The sequence below is a fragment of the Python bivittatus genome, unplaced genomic scaffold (assembly GCF_059951505.1).
Source record: "Python bivittatus isolate LINGU-HERP-01145 unplaced genomic scaffold, Pbiv_v1 ctg000480_np1212, whole genome shotgun sequence".
NCBI lineage: Eukaryota > Metazoa > Chordata > Lepidosauria > Squamata > Pythonidae > Python > Python bivittatus.
The window spans coordinates 21,854,721-21,874,108 of NW_028277075.1; the positions used below are offsets into that span (position 1 = coordinate 21,854,721).

General features: G+C 35.9%; 1 protein-coding gene across 2 annotated transcripts in view; it reads right to left on the reverse strand.

Annotated features, from left to right (window-relative positions):
* FMN1 (formin 1) overlaps nucleotides 1–19,388 on the reverse strand; it is a 134,084-nt gene that overhangs the window by 27,021 nt on the left and 87,675 nt on the right. For both annotated transcript variants that reach the window (XM_088145430.1, XM_088145431.1), the window contains 2 exons: nucleotides 15,474–15,533; nucleotides 11,155–11,275 (listed from right to left, as the gene is read on the reverse strand). In XM_088145430.1, the coding sequence (XP_088001556.1) occupies nucleotides 11,155–11,275; nucleotides 15,474–15,533 (181 nt within the window). The remainder of the gene's footprint in view (nucleotides 1–11,154; nucleotides 11,276–15,473; nucleotides 15,534–19,388) is intronic.

Below are 19,388 nucleotides of genomic sequence, written 5' to 3' on the forward strand. Positions count from 1 at the left end.
GAAAACACCATCTGCCAAAAAAGTAGCTCACCCATGCAATTGTTCCTCTATTTCTGATCCTCTGTTATTATGTGAAGGAAAAGCATTATTTCATATACATATTATAACTGAATTGTACACTGGAAAGTTAAACCTATAATTAGAACTTGCCTAGAGAAAAATATGCTTAAATTTAGGATGGAAGCGTGAATGTGAAATATAACTGTTATTTTTCAAAATCCTCCTTGCTCTCCACAAATGTAATTTTGATTTTCTGTGCTTCCCCAATGAACCAAAGTTTTATTTTTGTTTTTCTGGTACTGATATTGCTGGAAAACAAAAAACGATTGCCTCTGACCTCTGGCCCAGCTAGGGTTACCAGGTATCTGAACAGGCAAACAAGGACATGGACAGTTGGAAAGGAGGACAAATGGGGGGAAAGGAGGACTTTCTGTTGTTAAACTTTCTTGGCATCTGTGACAAAAATTACAGTGAAAAACTGCAAAAAACCAAAAAACAGTACTTAGGCCTACAGATATATGAAATTACTTTTTCCAGCATCAGACGTGTTTTTCAATCTCAATAATTTTCCAACAAATCTTTATTTTCAAGAACATATGTTAGCAGTAATATAGCATTGACAATGACGAGCTTTTCAAATTTCACCATAGAAATGTATGATGAGTCATGTGATCTACAGATTACAGTGATCATAGATTTGAAGGGGCTGGATTGAAGCCAGTTGCTGGAATTAGGAAGTAAATAATGTAAATCTAGGCTGTTGAGTCTGTCAACAGACGACAGAAAGAAAGCAGACAATTTACAAGGTCACAATACACAAACATTTCAACGACTACTGTTGTTAAGACAGTCTAAACAACAACAACAACAGACACTCAAAAAGGCAGACAATACAGTGGTACCTCTACTTACGAACGCCCCTACTTATGAATTTTTCGAGATACGACCAGCTCCGGCCCCAAAAATTTACCTCTACTTACGAACTCGCCTCTACTTACGAACCGGATCCGCGGCCATTTTCCCTGCTGCCACGCGGTCGCGGCTTCCTGTGGGAGAGATTGCGGTAGCAAGGAGACGTTCGGTGAGGCTTGTGGTGTGTTTTGTGGCGTTTGGAAGGTTTTTGTGGCGTTTGGAAGGTTTTTGAGGTTTAAAAATAAAATGCATATGTTTCAGAACTGTTTAGCCGTATTTACATTGAACCTTATGGGGGAAATTTACCTCGGGGTGCGACCAAATTCGGAGGGCGGATTAGCCATATTTACATTGAACCTTATGGGGAAATTTGCCTCGTGATGCGACCAAATTCGGAGGGCGGAACGGATTAACCGGATTTACATTGAACTTTATGGGAAACTTTACCTCGACTTGAGACCAACTCGAGTTGCAACCATAGTCACGGAACGGATTAAGTTCGTAGCTAGAGGTACCACTGTATTTGATTTTAAGGCTACGCCTGCTGGACAGAGGGCATGAAGACAAAAAGGAGGACATGTCCTCCTATTGCTGGGGGTCTGGTAACCCTAAACACAGCACGCAACTCCCAATTGAATCAGCAAATTCATGGAAAGGCAGGATATAAATCCCATAAAGAAAAAAACAAACAAGAATTATGGTATTTATTCTGTTATTTATTTCGTCCTTTCTATACCACCCAAGGCTCCTGTCTAGCTCAATATTTTGTTGTGAGACAGAAGACAAAAATTTAGTAAGTGCAAGATTACACACATGCTCAGTGTAAAGAAGCATGCTCATGTTTGTTCAAGTCAGTTTTATGGAGGGGTGGCTATTTTGTTTAAACAGCAGATAAGGATTATTCTAAAGGAGACGGGATTCTTCAAAAAATCTTAAGTCAGACACAAGATTACTTCCTCAACTGACTCTTAGAGAGCTCTGGAAAAAACAGTTTCCATTAATGACTCTTCATGCTTCTTTCAGTCTTCTCCTGGATAATAAAATATACTGTTGTAAACAGTCATATCTCATTCTGTGACCACACTGGAATGATAGCTAAGGACAGAAGTAAGGATTAACAATCCAACTTGAAATGCAACATGTCTCTGGAAAGATTCAAATTACTTTAACAGGAAAACCCTGGAACAAGCCATCTGTGATGACTAGAGCCAAAGGAAAGCAGCAAACAATGCTACAGAGCTGAAGATGGAGGCAAAAATACAAATAGAAAGTTGAAATGGTTGGTATCATGAGGTTGGCTGGTTGCTATTGTTTACCCAACATAAAAATATTAGTACACAGTGCAGAAAGTGATACGGTCTGCCAGTTTTAATCTTCCTTATAACTCATTCCATAGTGCATGGCCTAACATAAAATAGCCAGGATAATATATTGATTTCTGTGTTGGCATGGGACTGGGGACACCCAGGTTTAAGTCCCCACTTGGCATAGATTTACTGGGTGACCTTGGTCCAGTTATTTTTCTTTAGCTTAACCTTTCTCACAAGGTTGTTGCTGTGTGACGAAGTGAGGGAGATCCTCCTTTCTCAGAGGAAATGAAAGATATAAAATCAATGACTAAATCAGTTCAGATCTTGAGGAGGGCAATTTGCTGGAAATTCAAGTGATTACTCTTTTTGTGGATTGCAGAATTCAGTGACTGCATTAAACTGCCTATCTTACATTTCCATTCAACTAAATCAAAAGGAGTAGATGATACACATTTCAAAAAATGGTAACTGACTTTGATCTTCTTTCTGCATCTCATATTCCCTGTTAATTTTTTTTAAAATAATGAGCCTCTGAATTATCTGTTTTAAATGAAACCTGTTAACCAAGTTTCTGCTTAATCAAGATCAAGAAAACGGCTCTGCTCTGGGAGCCCTTTTAAAATAAGAGTAGGCCTTTTATATCAAGGGTAAATATTACATATATATTATGAGCTACCATGAAATGTAAAAATGAACATTAGTATCATGACAAGCTGCTTTACCTAACCATTTACTGTCACATTATAAAATAATTTTTCTGGATATATACTGTATTTCCAATACCTCAGATCTAAAACTAGCACAAAAAATTCTTCCTGTCCAAAATGAGAGTGGAATGTAGCAAGAAATATTATTTAAAATGCCACAATGCATGTCCTGCTAGATATGTATTATGGTTTCCATGGCAATGGCTGTAATGCATTAGTAAAATATGAAAATGTAGCTTGAACTGGTGATTAACACTTTGCCACTCCCTGAAGATTTAATGCAGTATTGGGCCCAACTTCTTTTTTAAAAAATCCCCAAAGTAAAATAATTACAAAGTGGAGTATCTTTCCTTAATGTCTGTGCACAATAATCTTTTAAAGCTCCACAGACCCCTGTAAATCTGTCCAGAGCACCATTATATGTAAGCAACCCTTCATGCAAGGAGCACCATGCTGTCAATCAGAGAGGAGCTGGTATTTTTAGGCATCATTTTAAACCTAAATGTAAAACTAGAAATAGTTCAGTGTTGATAAGGGTGAATTGTTGAACAAATACTAGGACCCACCAGCAGCACTTACAGGAATCATCCCAACAATGAAGCCACGTAACAGCATAGACCCCTGAAACCTGTCACTGATACAATCCTTCATGAGTTATGTACCAGCCTGTCTGTGTTTGTGGGTATCTCCTGATGTCTGCTGAGAACTCAACAGGTATGCCATCACTCAGGGCTGTTAAAGGTCTGCTTTTTTATATCCCATTTAAAAGCACATGCCATCTCAAAGGAAGCTTTAGAATTTAAAATCTCATTTTAAAGTAAAAGTACAAGGAAAATATATTTTTAAGGAAACACATTGTGATAACTGCTTGAATAAACTCCTGCAGAGATTTTTTAAGGGGAACAATGTATTCCTTTCTCTCCCTACTGTATCTTTTAAACAAGGAGGCACCTTGCTGTCTTCCAAGAGAGGTATTTATGATATTACCCAAGGCATAATAACCCCTTGGCTAGAAATTATATTTTAATTTGGGCAATGATCCAGAAGACAACTAATGGAATGGACCAATCTGAACAGCCTGTCCGAATTCTTGGGTGTCTAATTATATGAGAGGAGCTTCCATTTATACCCATAACTGATTCTGCACCAATGCTGAGACTGGCCCGGTCCAAATAGAAGATATTTTATGGGGGGGCTGGGGCATAAAGAATCACAAAAAGCCACTGCATTTTTTCTAATCAAACTCTGGGAGGAAAAGGCAGGAATACTCTTCCGCCTCCCCTCCTTCTCCTTGCAGCCTGGCCACTGACCACATTATTCTGGGGTTTTCCAGTCTTCTGAAACATTTTGATGACACATTGGAGGCTGGACAACTGAACAGGATTTGGGTCTTCCCAGTTTACCTGATAAAGTGCTTTGTTTTAACTGGATGTGCTAATTGAAGACAGCTTGATAACTTTTCTAAGATCCCCTTAAAGAAAAAAAGTGGAAATAAAGATGATCAGGCTTTCTGACTTCTTCCCTGCTAAAGCCCCTTTTCCTGTTTCTCAAAAGCCTCCCCTGAAGGATCTTCAGGAAAGGCTTGGGATATGGTACAAGGGACTGTAACAGGAGGAGAGAGTCAGAGGCTCCTCATGCAGGGTTCAGGTATTAATACAAAACATTAATACAATCCATGATTTGGCTTTATAAACAAAGAGCATCAAAAGGATAGAATTTACAGATCTGGATGGAATCTTTAGCCACTATGTCTATTTGGAGCTCCTGGCAAGCTCTTCCCCCTACCCCCCTTGCAGGTAACCTAACTCTAAAAATTACACCTGGCTGCAGGACTCACCACTAGAGCACATGGGCTCATGTCCTGAAGCTCTTAGCTGACTCTGGCTTTGAGAAAGGTGAGGCACCCCCCCCCAAAAAAAAGAATAATCAAGAACTGGAAATCTACTTCATTTACTTCTTTTACTGAGTACTGATTTAGCAGAGGCGCAGCCCATTTCCTTACAGATAATTTTTGCAGGCAGATATGGTAGACAAGACCAGAGCCAAAAATTGGCTGAAGCAAGTGGTGGATGGAACCAGAGCCAAAATAATAGTCAGTGTCTTTTCCTCCTCTTTTTGATGTCTCTTTTTTCCTGATACAGTACTCTCTTCCAGTGTTTCTCAACCTTAACAACTTTAAGATGTGTGGACTTCAACTCCCAGAATTCCCCAGCCAACCATGGGCCCAAGGGCCGTAGTTTAACTAATCTAGGGTTATATACTCTCTCCCTTCATCTCCCCCCCACCCAACTTGCACACTTAACTTGCAAGATAAATCTTGAAAATTTTATGTAAATCTGAGTAAGGAAATCCTTTGCTTTCATCCTGTAGAACTCTTTATATGTTCAAGGTGAAGCTTTTTTTAAAATCATTTTCTCTTGAAGGGATAGGCTACTCTTGACATTAAGCTTTTTAATAACCACCCTACGCTATTATACTGTGAAGCTTCAGAAAATAAATCAAAGCAAAAATAAATACAACAAACAAAGTAAGAACTTTTAGCACAGTTAAATATTTTTCACACCATAGCAACACATCTATGTGTTGGACAGTGTTTTTGCTTTAAAACCATTGTTTGGATTTAGCAAATGTTGTGGCCAAGCATTTGAAAAGGGGGAAATGAAAAATGTAAACATTCTAAACTGAAATACCAGTAAAGAGCTCTTCACTTAAGTAATTCATATTAGACCTTCCATTAACTGGAAAAAATCTTTACTCATCTACTAGCCTTGGAACAGTATGTATTATCAGAGGTGAGGTTTTCATCATTCTCTTGGGCTGATTCCATTTCTCCTTAGCTCGCTTTTACTTTTCCCATCTGTATTTTTCCACTAATAGGAAATAGTAGGAGAGGGTCTCCTTGAGCCTCTCTGTGAATTGCCTTTCTCCAAGCCTAGCTTTCCTTTTGGCCTCCTAGAAAGCCGCTATTGTACTTCTTATGTAACATTAAACCATCATTTACTAGTTATAGTTATAGGCATGATATTTGCCTATGTGGGTTCCTTCTTTCCCTGTACAGAGGGAACTGGAAATCTATCCTTCTATTTTCAGTTTGGCGTTATAACCAGACCAAGAACTGTACTTAGAATGTATATGGTTGAAAATGAAAATAAATACTTTCAGTTTCCTCCTTTAGACAGTTACTTACATGCTCAGAATTGCATCTAAATATAGTTACTATGTGGAACACTGGTTTTCTGATAAGTTGACCCTTTTGTTCTTGTTTAAGTTTACTTTCATTTTCAACAAATCTTCAGAAAAGATACTACATGGGAAGTAGCTGCCTCATTTATTGTGTGTTAACTATGTGTCTCAACTATATGTTTAATTCTCTATATTTTGGCTGAAGAAGTATTTAAATGATCTAGAACAGAGGCAGAGAAGGGCAGCAAAGATGGCCAGGGGCTGAAAACTAAATTCCAAGAAAAGAGAAGTTGAAGATTTTGGAAATGTTTTGCCTTGAGAAGACTGATGGAGAGTAATGATGGGACTTTTCCAATCCCTGAAAGGTTGCACAAAATAATTCAAGATTCATTGTCCGTCACTCAAGACATAGAATAATAGATAAGTCTTCACACATTAACAAATTTTAAAGTCATTCCATAAAGCCATTATATCCATATTTTAATACTTATCCAGTTACACTATCTACACATGCAACCTTATCATTTTTTTTAACATTCCCACAGGGTTTATGACTTCCTTTTCAGCATTTTTCTTGGGCATTAAGATTTATAGCATTTCTATCCTAGATATTACTTTCCTAAGCATTCACTATCAAAAATATCATAATCATAATGCATTCTTGTCTGAAAATGTTCCTTCCAGCATACCCTTACTTCACTTCATTACAGACCATTTTACCGTTTTTATTCTTCATTTGCTTTTGTAGAATTTCCTTGTTTAGCCCCCTTCACCAACTTTCCAATTCTTTATCTCCATCAGAATTGCTCTGCATGTTCTCTTTTAATGTTAGCCATTCTTTGTTCTCTTTGATTTCATTCTTTGCAACAATCTTTTTCTGCCTATACCCAGTACACAGTATTGCTCTCTTATCCGCACGCATCCCATCAGCGTAAGTCCACACATTTCTGTGGCACTATGTAACACAAGCAGCTTTCACATCCTCTTTCTTTATGTCCACTTTCCATTCATTCTGTTGGGTGATTAATCTATCTTCTAATATTTGTTCATACAGGAACTTATACTTTCTCTTCCTGCAGTCATTCTACTTTTCTTCTGGTTGTTCTTACTTTTATGTCCATTTCTCCCCAAGATCTACTCTTGACGCTGCCAAGAAATGACCAGTCTCACATTCAGGACCTCTCCTTACCAGCTCAGTTTTTTATCATAAACATCAAAACAATCATGCTTTTACATTTACATTCATGTGAAGAGATTTATGCTTAAACCATGTATTTGAAAGGGGCCTTTTCCTAAGCAGATACTTACTACAAAATCACCATTCTCATTCATGCTTGGATCATGATCCAAAAACAATTTCTGTACTCTCTTCATCTCTTTCACATCTATTCATGTCACTTGACAGAAAAATCTTTCATGTGGATCTCATGCATTTGGAACATTCTAGAGTTAGACCTGATTCAGTGGAGTATAATATGAAATGATCATCAATTCATGGATTTCTACTTTCATACACATTCACAACAACCTAGATGACATAAATTCACACTTTCTAACATACATTTTAGCCCTTTCATTCATAATGGAATCTACATCTTCACTTCCTTGTATGGATTCTTCAACTCCACCCCTTAGGATCAGACCATCTTCATTATATCTTTCCTCCTTCCCAGTTTCACAGACCTTTACGTTACCCATTTTTCTTTCATTTAAATTGTTAATTCATGCTTCCTTAACATTTTATTTTCTTCAATTTCAAGTCCTCAAATAGGACTACAGTTAATGACTTCCCAATACTCATCCTGGTTTTGGTCAATTGACTTTATGGTAAGATAGGGAAAGTGCAGGCTAGTGCTAATGATAAGGACAGTACCAGTCACTTTTGGCAAACTTTGTGTCAATGTGCCACAAAACAACCAAAACCCAGTTTTAGTGAAAGCAGCTCATGCTATCTCTAATCTAGAGACTAATTTATAAAGCACAGAGTGTTGCCTACACTCTACCAACTAGGAATATATGATTGCACTGACATGAACATGAGATGCTTGGACTAAATATTTTTAAATATTTTAATTGGAGTATTATCCTTAAAAAAAAAACTTTGCTACATCTCTATCAGTGAACCCATTGATATGTGAACTTATGGTTCTATGGTATGTAGGAATTGGTGGGAAGAGTTCATTTGAATTCTAGCTTTTAACTGTTACAGTTTTAACATTTTGTTAAAACATTATTTTGAATACAATTGAAGCTTGACTTCAGCAAAGGTTTCTGACATAAATTCTCTGCATGCATATCTGATGTGAAAAAGACATTAAGTGAAATAACTGTTTTTACTGAAATAAAAAAAATCACCAACTTTTAAAGTTTTTCTTTATGTCGTTCATAGATATTTGTTTTTCCTGATGATGGAAACTATCTTTGTATTAATAGATGCAAATGCATTAACATTTATTTGAACATCAGCAATTACAACTAAGGATAGTTTCCAGTATTTCAGAATGATCAAAACTTTGAAACTATAACATATAATAAATTAATATGATCTAAATAATAATGTGAAAATGGTAAAACTCTTAAATATTAGTAAAAGTAATTTAAATATATGGTTAATCAAATGAGTAGTTCCAGCATGTGTATCTATACATCTATAATATAAATAGCTAATATTAATACTGTCCGCCTAAAATATATATGAAATTCTGTGCTTGTCTAGATAGCTGGACGTAGCCTATGAACACAATTTTTGCAAAGCACATCTGTTTCAGTTTTAGGTTTTTTACTTGTATTTTGCCAACAGCCACAGCTTTTTAATGGCTGCCAGAAACTACATAGATTCATCAGATATTTTGTGCACATACTAAAACAATATCCTTTTCAATTAAAACATTTCACATGGTATTGTGTCTAACTATGTACAAAAATAGTTATTTGAAGGAAAAAGACACTTTTTATTTACTGTAAATTCCAGTTCTTGATGGTAACCAAAACACAGTTTTTAACTCCAGGTTCTTGTTACTTTTGGTGGAACATAAGATTGAATTTTGAGTTCACAAAGAGACGATACACTCTGCCCTGGACTATGTGGGACCGAGCAGAATTGATGCTAAATGTATCACTGGAACAGTTCAAATGATAACATAATAAATTCAAGAATTGGAATTTAGAGTAAAATGAATATCTTTTTAAAACAGAATTTCATTTAGCAATCTCTTTTCTTGTGGAGCATTCTGTATGTTTTCTGCAGAAGGAATCTTTATCTCTTATTATTCAGCTTCCATTTTTAATCAGTCTTTCTCCAGTTATTTGTAACAACTGACCGAAAGCTCCTTCTCCACTTTCTTCTTCCATGGTCTACCAGATAATTTTGATTAAATTAAAATGACCTTCAGACATTAACCTCACATCCAGGGGACATTTTTTTTAATTTAATTTTTAGGATGAACACTAGACAAAATTGATTCCAGGCAGTTTTGTTTCATCATGAATCTGCCACAAATCCACTGTAGCAAAATTCCCAAATTTGCTTCCATCAGAATTTATGGCAAAATTCTACTTCTCTTTTACCAGGTTATGATTCTTAGATTAGGTAAGTTTTTTTTAATCAATTGTTTTAAATTACTATAGCACGAGTAGTAAGGTTGAACCGAATAAAGACACATGGAAATATAAATGACTTGTATCCTAGAGGAGAATAAAGTTTATTTCAATATGCTGTGAAATCAACAGCTGAGATAGAAAAAAAAAGGCTGAAAAATTCTTCTGTGTATTCATTTTTAGTAATATGCAATGATATTAAAAACTGCAATAAAACCAGCATTTTACTGACTTCCTGCTATAACAATCACTGCTCGAGCATGTCAAATGTATGGCATGAGAACAATACTTTTGGAAAATGGAAGATCAAACGCAGATCATATTTCAGCATGAACAAGCACAGGAGAGGGCAGGCCAAGCGGGTTTAACAGAACCAAGAGATGAGAGGAGATAGAGCATTTGTGGATGCCAAGGTTAAATAAACAATAACTGATATTTCCTTACCACTGGTGACCTTTGAAATTTTCTTTAGGACAAACATGAGCTAATTCAGCCATAGCTAACTAGAAGAATAAATTATTTAATGACAAATTTTATTGACTACTATGGAGAGAATCATCCCATTCAACTTTAAAGTTATCAAGAAAAATTCTGTTTAGAGAGGACAGAAATGACCAATAACCTATATGCATTACAAATGTCTTGTATCTATAGTTGTAATTTATGACAGCTCCCAATTTAATTTTGCCAATCTACTTTTTAAAAAATCAATGCAAATGACTGTTTTATTAATCTCATTTAACTCACAGCAGAAGGTCTAGATTTGAAATTCTTGTTTCCTTTGTTGGAAAATGGCCTGATGCAATGTGCTTGATCTATAAGCAATTAGACCATATAAATAGTAGAAGCTTTTCTGAGAATATATTTTGACAGCAGTTCTACCTGCTGCAGCCAAGACACTATTCTGTTTAAAAGGAGCTTAACGTTTTGGAATGGAATTTTGCTTTGCATTGCAAGCACTGTCTTTACTGATATGTAAATTATGTCAACTGGATACAAAATTGCTTATTTTATTCAACTTTTCTATTATTATCCAGAGGTCATAAGGAGTTACTGAATACTGCTACAAAATTATAGCAAATATATATATACTGGCCTCCCTCATCTACAAGGTTAAATTCAACATCATTGAAAACTTAGAAGACAATTACTTAGAACTCACATTCTTAAAGCAAATATTCTTTAAGGTTCTTAAATGCAATGTTCTTTTGAGATTGAAGAACTAAAGTTAACATTATGAAAAATATTTATTGCTGGCTTTGTTTTTAACTGTGATAAATTAATAACATAGGGTTTGCTATAGTACAAGTCACACAGCAGTAATCTAATCAAAGCTACAATTCAAAGCCAATTTACTGGCAGGATTTGCCAAAAAGATTTCAGAAGACTGGATTGATCAGAAGCCCCAAAGCAAATTTTCAAATGGAAATTAGATTTTTATTTACCTTCTAGATCTCTCTTTAGTTTTCTTAAATCTTTTATCAGGTCTTCAAATTTTACTTGAGATGCCTGGAAGAAATCCTGTGGCTCTGGCAGTGGAAATACACTCTTTTCTGTTCCTGCTTCCTAAATAAGAAAGTTAAAACCGATAAGCATAACAATGCCATACATCCTACTGAAACAAATACGTACGTTTCATGAATTATAAATACAAATAAATGATGCAAGGTCACAGATCCCTTTTTCTCCTGAAGACACATTGGAATGTCCCTAGTGAAATACCTGTCATCTCCAGGGGAACACAAATTACATTTGTAGTAATATTTTAGCATCTTCTTGGTAAAAGTCAGTTCATCATCCTAGTACAACCATTATTTCCTTTACAATTACACAGCTTTTTCCCTTCTTCATACGTCCTTCTGTCTTGGGCTTTACTTCTAAGTTGTAGAATTTCTTGCCAAAGATTCTAAATTCCTTCTTGGTTATCTGTCTACTGGCAGATCTCTGATGGGCAAACTCTGTGGCTCTTGAGGTAAAATTTTATTTGACTGAGTGCAGACTATTTTATCAATGTAGGATTTTTTGTGTTTGAACCATGTTTTTAATGGCTCTTAATTGCATGATTTGTACTGTGATGCACTTAGCAGGCTATCACAGTTAGAAATGCAGAATACAAATCCAGCAAATAAATTGACAAATAAGGTGCCACCTTTGAGAGAATAAAATCTCATGGAAATATCAAGCTTTTATGATGTCACAGACAGCTGATTTATGTTTGGCAGCATTATTTAGTTCCACAGTTCCCTAAATGAGGATAATGTCAAAAGTGTCTGGTTAATTAATAGTAGCTCCTCTAGTCATCACTTAAGTATTCTGTTTATCCATTCATCTTAGCCTTGGCACCTAATTGAAAAGCATTGCCTAACATGCAAGGAAAACGAAGATATAAAGTTATCTTTGAATAAGCAAATCCTAATTTTTAATTGTAGTTTAATGGCTTGTAACTGTGTTTTGCCATTCACAGGAAGTTCTTTAATCCAGAGAAGGATTATGTAAGCATAAAGGGAGAAGGAGTGATTTTTTAAATATTCCCTTTTCTTCTTTAGTTTTATGTGCCATTATTCACCACTATCACAAGATTTGAGGGGCGCTTAGGAAGAATGATGAAATAACAATCCCCCTTTTATTTTCTACTTATGGAAACCTTCACTTCATCACAGAGATTTTGGTCTGTAGAAGTTTACAGTTCCAGTGTCTTAGGACTGGAAAGTTAAAATATAGTTCTCTATAAATATAGAGTATAAATCTAGATCCCATAGATAACTATTAAATACGATCTTTGTACGGTATATCTAATGAGGTATTCAAATAAAGGTTTTAAATGTTTCTTAATTCTAAGAAATCCAAAAGGTTATGTCACTAGATCTACAAATCCCTTCCTTTAAAATATAAATATTATTAAAACTATGAAAGATTGCAAGGATGGTTAAATTAAACTACCCGCTAAAAGTCGATTTTTTATTTATTATTTTTTATAATAATTTTATTAGCAATTACAATGTACAGATAAAACTAATACAAATTATAAAAGATGAGGTAAGATATTAATAAATATGATTAAAACTATGAAAGATTGCAAGGATGGTTGTTATACTATCTTTTAAAAGTAGAATTTTGAAAAATATTTAAGTTTCATTCAATTTCATACATTTCAATATCTATTATTGTATTCATTTATTATAAATAAATAATAAATAAATAAATGAATTGCTATTAATACATTTCTTAAGGATAGCAGTAATCTTCTATGTAGACCAGTAGAGTTTAAAATATATGTATTAATTAGCCATGATAAGATTATTTAACTATTTATTTGCACTGTGTATTATTAATTTGAATATTCTGAACATGTATTCAATTATATTCATATGTTGTATGTTTAGCATGAAATTTTTAAAATTGAAACAACTACATTTAGTTTGTTAATTTTTTACTTAAAATTATCAGAAAATCCAATTATCTGCCATTTGAGGTAGGCCAAGTCAGGAAACAGACACCACAAGGACTATTGGAACTCTTCTTTATTGTTATGTTAATTTCAACCAACATTTATTGAAGTAGCACAGTGCGTATTATTGTTGGTTGCTCAGTCATCCAGATGTTTAGACTGGGTTTGGTATTTTTATCCACCTATCTAGTCCTTCCCAAGGACCTGAGATAGGCAGATGTTGTTGTTTGATGGTGCTAAAGGTATTGTCGTGGGATGTAAGCTATTCCAAGTAAAGCTGCCTTTTGCAATTGACTGATGGTGATCCTGCCAATGCTGATGGCCCCCAAGCGGCACTATTCTGGGACCGCACTCAAGGTGCCGATTACTATTGGGTGCAATCCCAAAACATCCAGAGCACCACCTGAAGACCGTCAGCACCGACAAAATCACCATCAGTCTTGGTCTTGTGCAGCCAGACTTAGCTTCTCTGTCTCTTCCACTTTCTTACTCTTAGCCATTGTCAGGTCTTGTTATCTGCTTTGCCTGTTAGTTTTTTTGCGTACTGGCCATGTAATACTTTGCCTTCCCATGTCTCTTTTCTATTCTTCATTTGGTCTTTCTTATAGGCCAGTTTGGTCTCTTTGGTATTCAGTAAGCCTTCATGGTGTAATAGCTTCAGTGCGTAATCTTCACTGTCCTTCAGGTATTCTTCCAATACCCATTTTTCTTCTCCAACTGTCTGGTGTACTTGCAATATTCTACACCCACCTATGCTCCTTGGTAAGTAGAGTCTGTCAATGTCGCTATGTGGATGAAGGGTTCATCATCATTATTTTTCTGGTCCTCCTATCCAGAGCCTTTAGTTCAGCTTGAATCCAGTCCACTATTCCAGCTGTATATCTAATGACTGAGATTGCCCAGGTATTAACCACCTTGATGGTGTTTCCACCACTGAGTTTGGACTTTAAGATCTTCACTCTTCTGATGTATTCACTACCAACTTTCTTCAGTGTGCTTGATGCTGTCAGCCTGAAGGATGACCAGGTATTTGTAGTGATCTTCTTCATCCAGACTCTTGATGTTATTTCCATAGGGCATCTTTTATTCCTTCAGTTTTCACTATTTTTCCCCTGTTGATGGTAAGGGTGGCACATTTGTCCAGTCCAAACTCCATTGCAATATCTTGGCTGTTTTATGATTATTATTTTGCTTTGTGTGCTGAAGAATCATGAAGTGGCTTGCAATAAAAACAGCAGTAACTTGTGTAATAAAATAATACTTATAACAGGGCAAAACAAAAATATAAAACTATTCAATACAACATATTCATTAAAAATGTGGGAGATGGGAAGAAAAACATCTTTCTACATACAAACTAGGAAGGCCTGGGCTGGACAGAGAAATTTTCAACAGGCATGTAAAAGATAGCATAAAGACAGTATGTTTGAAAAAGTGGACCCTGCACCTGTGGGAAAATGCTAGGAAGAAAAAAAAATGTAAAAGATAGTATAATATCTTTAATGAACTTTAAGGAGAAGAGCGTTCCTGATCATAGGTATCACCATAGAGAAGGTCTGCCTATGAGAACAGTCAGCATCTCTTGATATATATAGCAGGACCTCCCCTGAATATCTATTACTATAGATCTATAACAGTGAAGGTGATCTGAGAATTATCCTGGTTACAAATTGTTTAAGGTCTTACATGTCATGATCAAAACCTTGAACCTTTCTCAATACCTAATTGGCAACTAATGCAGTTGCTTCAATCAAGGTAGCACCTCAGCAACCTGGCTAATACAGTAGTATCACAATCTGTGCCAAATTCAGCTTTTTCACCAGCTGCAATACTGTGATATAACATAAAATATATCACAGTAATCAAAACGTGAAGGCACAACTGAGTAAACAACCATAGCCATGCTGTCTCAGTCCAAAAAAAGGCTTAACTGTATACTAGCCAAACCTGGCAGTAGGCATACCAAACCAAGGACATGGCTTTTGCTTCCAATAACAATGGTGACTCTAGAAGAACCCCCAAATTACATAACTATGCTTTCTGAAGAGGATCACACAACCACAAGATCTCTGTCCTGTTGGGATTAGAAGACATAGGAAGAGAAATGAACCCTTGTTCATACATGTAGTTTATGACCTGTTATTCCAAGATATGCACAAAAAAGTCAAAATAATGAACAACGGGCTTAATTTTTCTCAACTGTGTGCTAGATTGCTATCCCTGTACCCTTCCTTTCCTTTCTCCTACCAGAATAGGATATTCTTCACAGAACCTCCTTAAATAATATATACAGTACAGTAGTTGATAAAAACATACCTTATCACAATGGCGTAGGTAATACATTACAACATAATCTGCAAGGCTGATACCAGTATCCTAAAAGAGGGAGGGGGAGAAATTCAAAATAAGATTTCAAAATATCAGAAAAGGTGTAATATGAACATTTAAAAGAAAACTGCAGGTTGAAAAGGATATTTTACTGTAATCTATACTTCCTAAACTTTTAATAAACGAGAAATGACCACAAACTCTGTTAAAAGTAATTCATCCAAGTATAACTAAGTTATACTAATACTAAGTTATACTAATAGTAAGTTGCTATTTTATATTATTATTGTATTTTCAGTTACTCTCTTTTCAACAACTGAAGGATCCTTAAGAAACTCACCCAAGAAACTGTTGTCTCTTAATAGACATAATACAGAATGAAATAAGCTTATAAAGATTCATCCTTTACATGTTGTATTGTGGTTAGTTCTGTCACATAAGGGTGCTGCTTGTCATGATAAATTAATGACTTGGACATGGATTCAGATGAAATGGGACCATCTGGGTCTGTAGCATCACCCACTGAAGCACCAGATCTGGGTTCTAAAACTTGTCAGAAGCCCAGAAACGAGGGATCCCCAGGCCCTCCTCTCCATGTCTCTTCTGTGTGCACACACACATAGTCATTAGGCTTGAAAAGAAAATTATATAGGTACCAACGGGACGTATCTTTCAAACTTAATTTAAAATATAGTGGAGATAACAGTATACATGATGGAGATTTTAATTCTTCTCCTTCTCTGAGACCCTTCCCAGCACTGCAGGCAGAAATTAGGCTTGGGGAAAAAAGCTACCAGAGAAAAGAAACCAAGATGATAAGAGACTGGAAGAAATGCTGGGCATGTTTAGCCTAGGGAAGAGGAAGCTGCAAAGAGGTACGTTAGCTCTCTTTGAATATCTGAAGGGCTGCCATGCAGAAGGTGGGGCACAAAACAGGACAGGAAACAATGGGGTTAAATTACAAGGATGCAGATTTTAGCAGGGCATAAAGAAACATTTTATAACAGTAAAAGCCATTCAACAGTGCAGGTCCTGAAATAGAATCTGGGTGGCCATGGCAAGGGGCTGGAAGAGGTGATCTCCAATGTTTACAGTGCATGATTCTACAATCCTGTTGTAACAGAACTGCCACGCAGGAGAAGTCATTTCCAGAAGATTATAGATAAGGGAAAGAAGGTTGCATTTCTCCTCCCAATTGCACTGCACCATCAAGGTAACCTTATGAGCAATGGATCGTGTATAAAGTCTCCTAAGGACTATTGGAGGCTTTTAAAAGCCTAATTATCATGGGGGGGGGGCACAGGGAGGCTGGGGCCAGGATGAGGGGTACCTATGAATTCTTCATTTCTGTTCCTGAGAATTCAGTTGCAACTAGTCCTTATTAGTAGTCGGCTTCCCTAGGACCTGTCCAGGGTTCTGAAGGATACATCCTTCAGCAACCTTACTTTTTGACCTCACTGTCTGAATGGCTAGAAGCTTCTTGTTTATTAATTCTTGAAGCCCCTTGCTTCAAATCCCTACCTGGCATGTCTTTTTACACAATGTAGAAGCAAACTGTATTGAACATTTTAGGACATTCACAGTGAAACAGAGTCAGGGATAGTCACTATGCTTTTCACACTATTGCTTAATTTAACAATAGAAATCTCACTCCACCCCCCACCCCCCAAAAAGCAAGTGTTTTGGATTAATAACAGTTTTGCAAATCTGTACAACTTGTTTAATATGGACTAGGTGGGCTATCTGCATTACTATTAAGTAGCATAAAACAAAATATATCTACATATGTCCAAAATGGTTTGAAGTGTGTATTTGTTTCTGAACAGACTATTCAGAGGTATCAGCCAGCAGGATTTAGATATGCAGTATACTTCAAAAGGAGTCAAAATCCATACAGAGATTTCAGTTTGAATGTTATTATCATTGTGTACCTCCAAAGGTATTACCTACATTTCTCCCTATATGTAATAAATATAAAAGAGGCCACAGCCTCACTAGCAACTAGAGAGCACCTACTGATCCCATTTTGTTACCCATCACCATAGCACTTGCTGATGCTTTCGGGAATTGCTGCCAGCCAGCATTAACAATACTGGGACAAATGGATTTGTGGGTGGCTCAGTATTAAATAGGTTCTTACATTTCCTATAACTGACTGGCTATCAGAGAGGGATAAAGTTAACAGTCTCAGACTAAAATGTTAATCCCACTGAAATACATACTTTTCATAAGGTATGTAGAGATGTCATAGTTTCAGTTTATTGTTTAGAACTGTTTAATATAAGTTCAGTCATATATACTGGTAGAGTAACAGGTGTCCAGTAGAAACATTGATGCCATCACACACACCACAATGTCATCAAACAATCAATGCAAAGATGTAATTTGAATCAGAATCACATGATTCAAGTGCAATGCAGTATGTAATTCATATCATTTGCATGGATGACATCACAGTGAATGTGACAGCACTTGCTCCCTTTCCCCATAGATGCCCATGAGTAAAATATTTATGTGATTATAATAATTAAGTAGTGATTTTCTTTTTATCCTGCCAACAAGCCATTGAATTTGGATGGAGTGTAATTTAAAAGCAAATTTTAAAAAACTGTCACTTCTTCACTCTGTTCTTGTTCTCAGTATTCATATCTGTACTGGGTCACTTGGGTGCTACCTAAGCTACATAAAAAGGTTTCCATCTATTCATACCCAAGGATCAAGGAAGAGAGTAGAAAAATCAAATTGGCTAAAATTTCTCCCTTGAATACAGCTCCCTTAAATAATTGTTCCAGCAGTGTCTTCCAACAACCTGGAATATATTCTTAGAGGGTTGAAAGGCAGTAGTAAGAAAGGTTTGCCGAGGAGCTATTTCCATCAACGGGAGCAATCCAAGGATATTAACTATTATTCATGGATTATTCATTAACAATCTGATTTTAAAGAATAAAGTATACAATGATAAATCCCAATCAGGAAGAATGAATAAGGAAAAAAAAGAGACAAATTAGGTTTGTAGAGTTCATGAAGAAGAATAAACAAAATAGATCTTATAGTAGCCTATGCAAATAATTGGGTTAGAGCTTAAGTCGGTTCCCACAGACATAAGACAACCTTTGAATCCAGCCCATTGGATCTTTGGTTCTGTGCATGTAATCTGATGATCACATTACCCATTCATAAAAGGGCAAATTAGTTCTGTTTCTGAATCTCCCCTCTAACTTTTTTCCCCCAGAATTTTGGAAGGTGTAGTCCCAACATACATGATGTGCGCCAGATTTCAGAAAAAGAAATTATACTTGACATTCTTCTATTACTTGTTTTAAAAACCCTTTAGACTAAGATTAGTCATTTGACCTTAGACATAGAAGTGGTTTTTAATAGTGAAATACAGGAATAAAAGATACACCTCAATTGCTACATGTATAGAGTAAGGCAGTTTACCTTGATGGAGATATACAGGAACCATTACCTAGGCAAAAAGGGCTGAAACATTTTTTAGTCCAGAACAAGATAACATTCAGCAGTGATGAGGCAGAAGCCTCCCTAATTCACTGGGACATGAGGAGGGGAGGGATTGGACAGACGGTATTAGGATTTAAATATAACAGAGCTCTAATATCTTTGGAAATGATTATGTGAGTTAGAAAGCTATGGAATGGAATGTCTGATAAAAAAAAATCAATCCTTTTTTCCATGCTAAATGGACTGTATGGGGAAACCCAACATTAAAAATTGGGAAAAATATGGTGATATGGAAAAGTTGGATGGAAGAAGGGATATTGACTCTGGACCAATTGACAGATGATGAAGATGAATTTTTAACATATGCTGTGTTAAGAGATAAGTATCATCTATCAGATGTATCCCAATGGCAATATCTACAGCTACAACATTTGTTAAAAC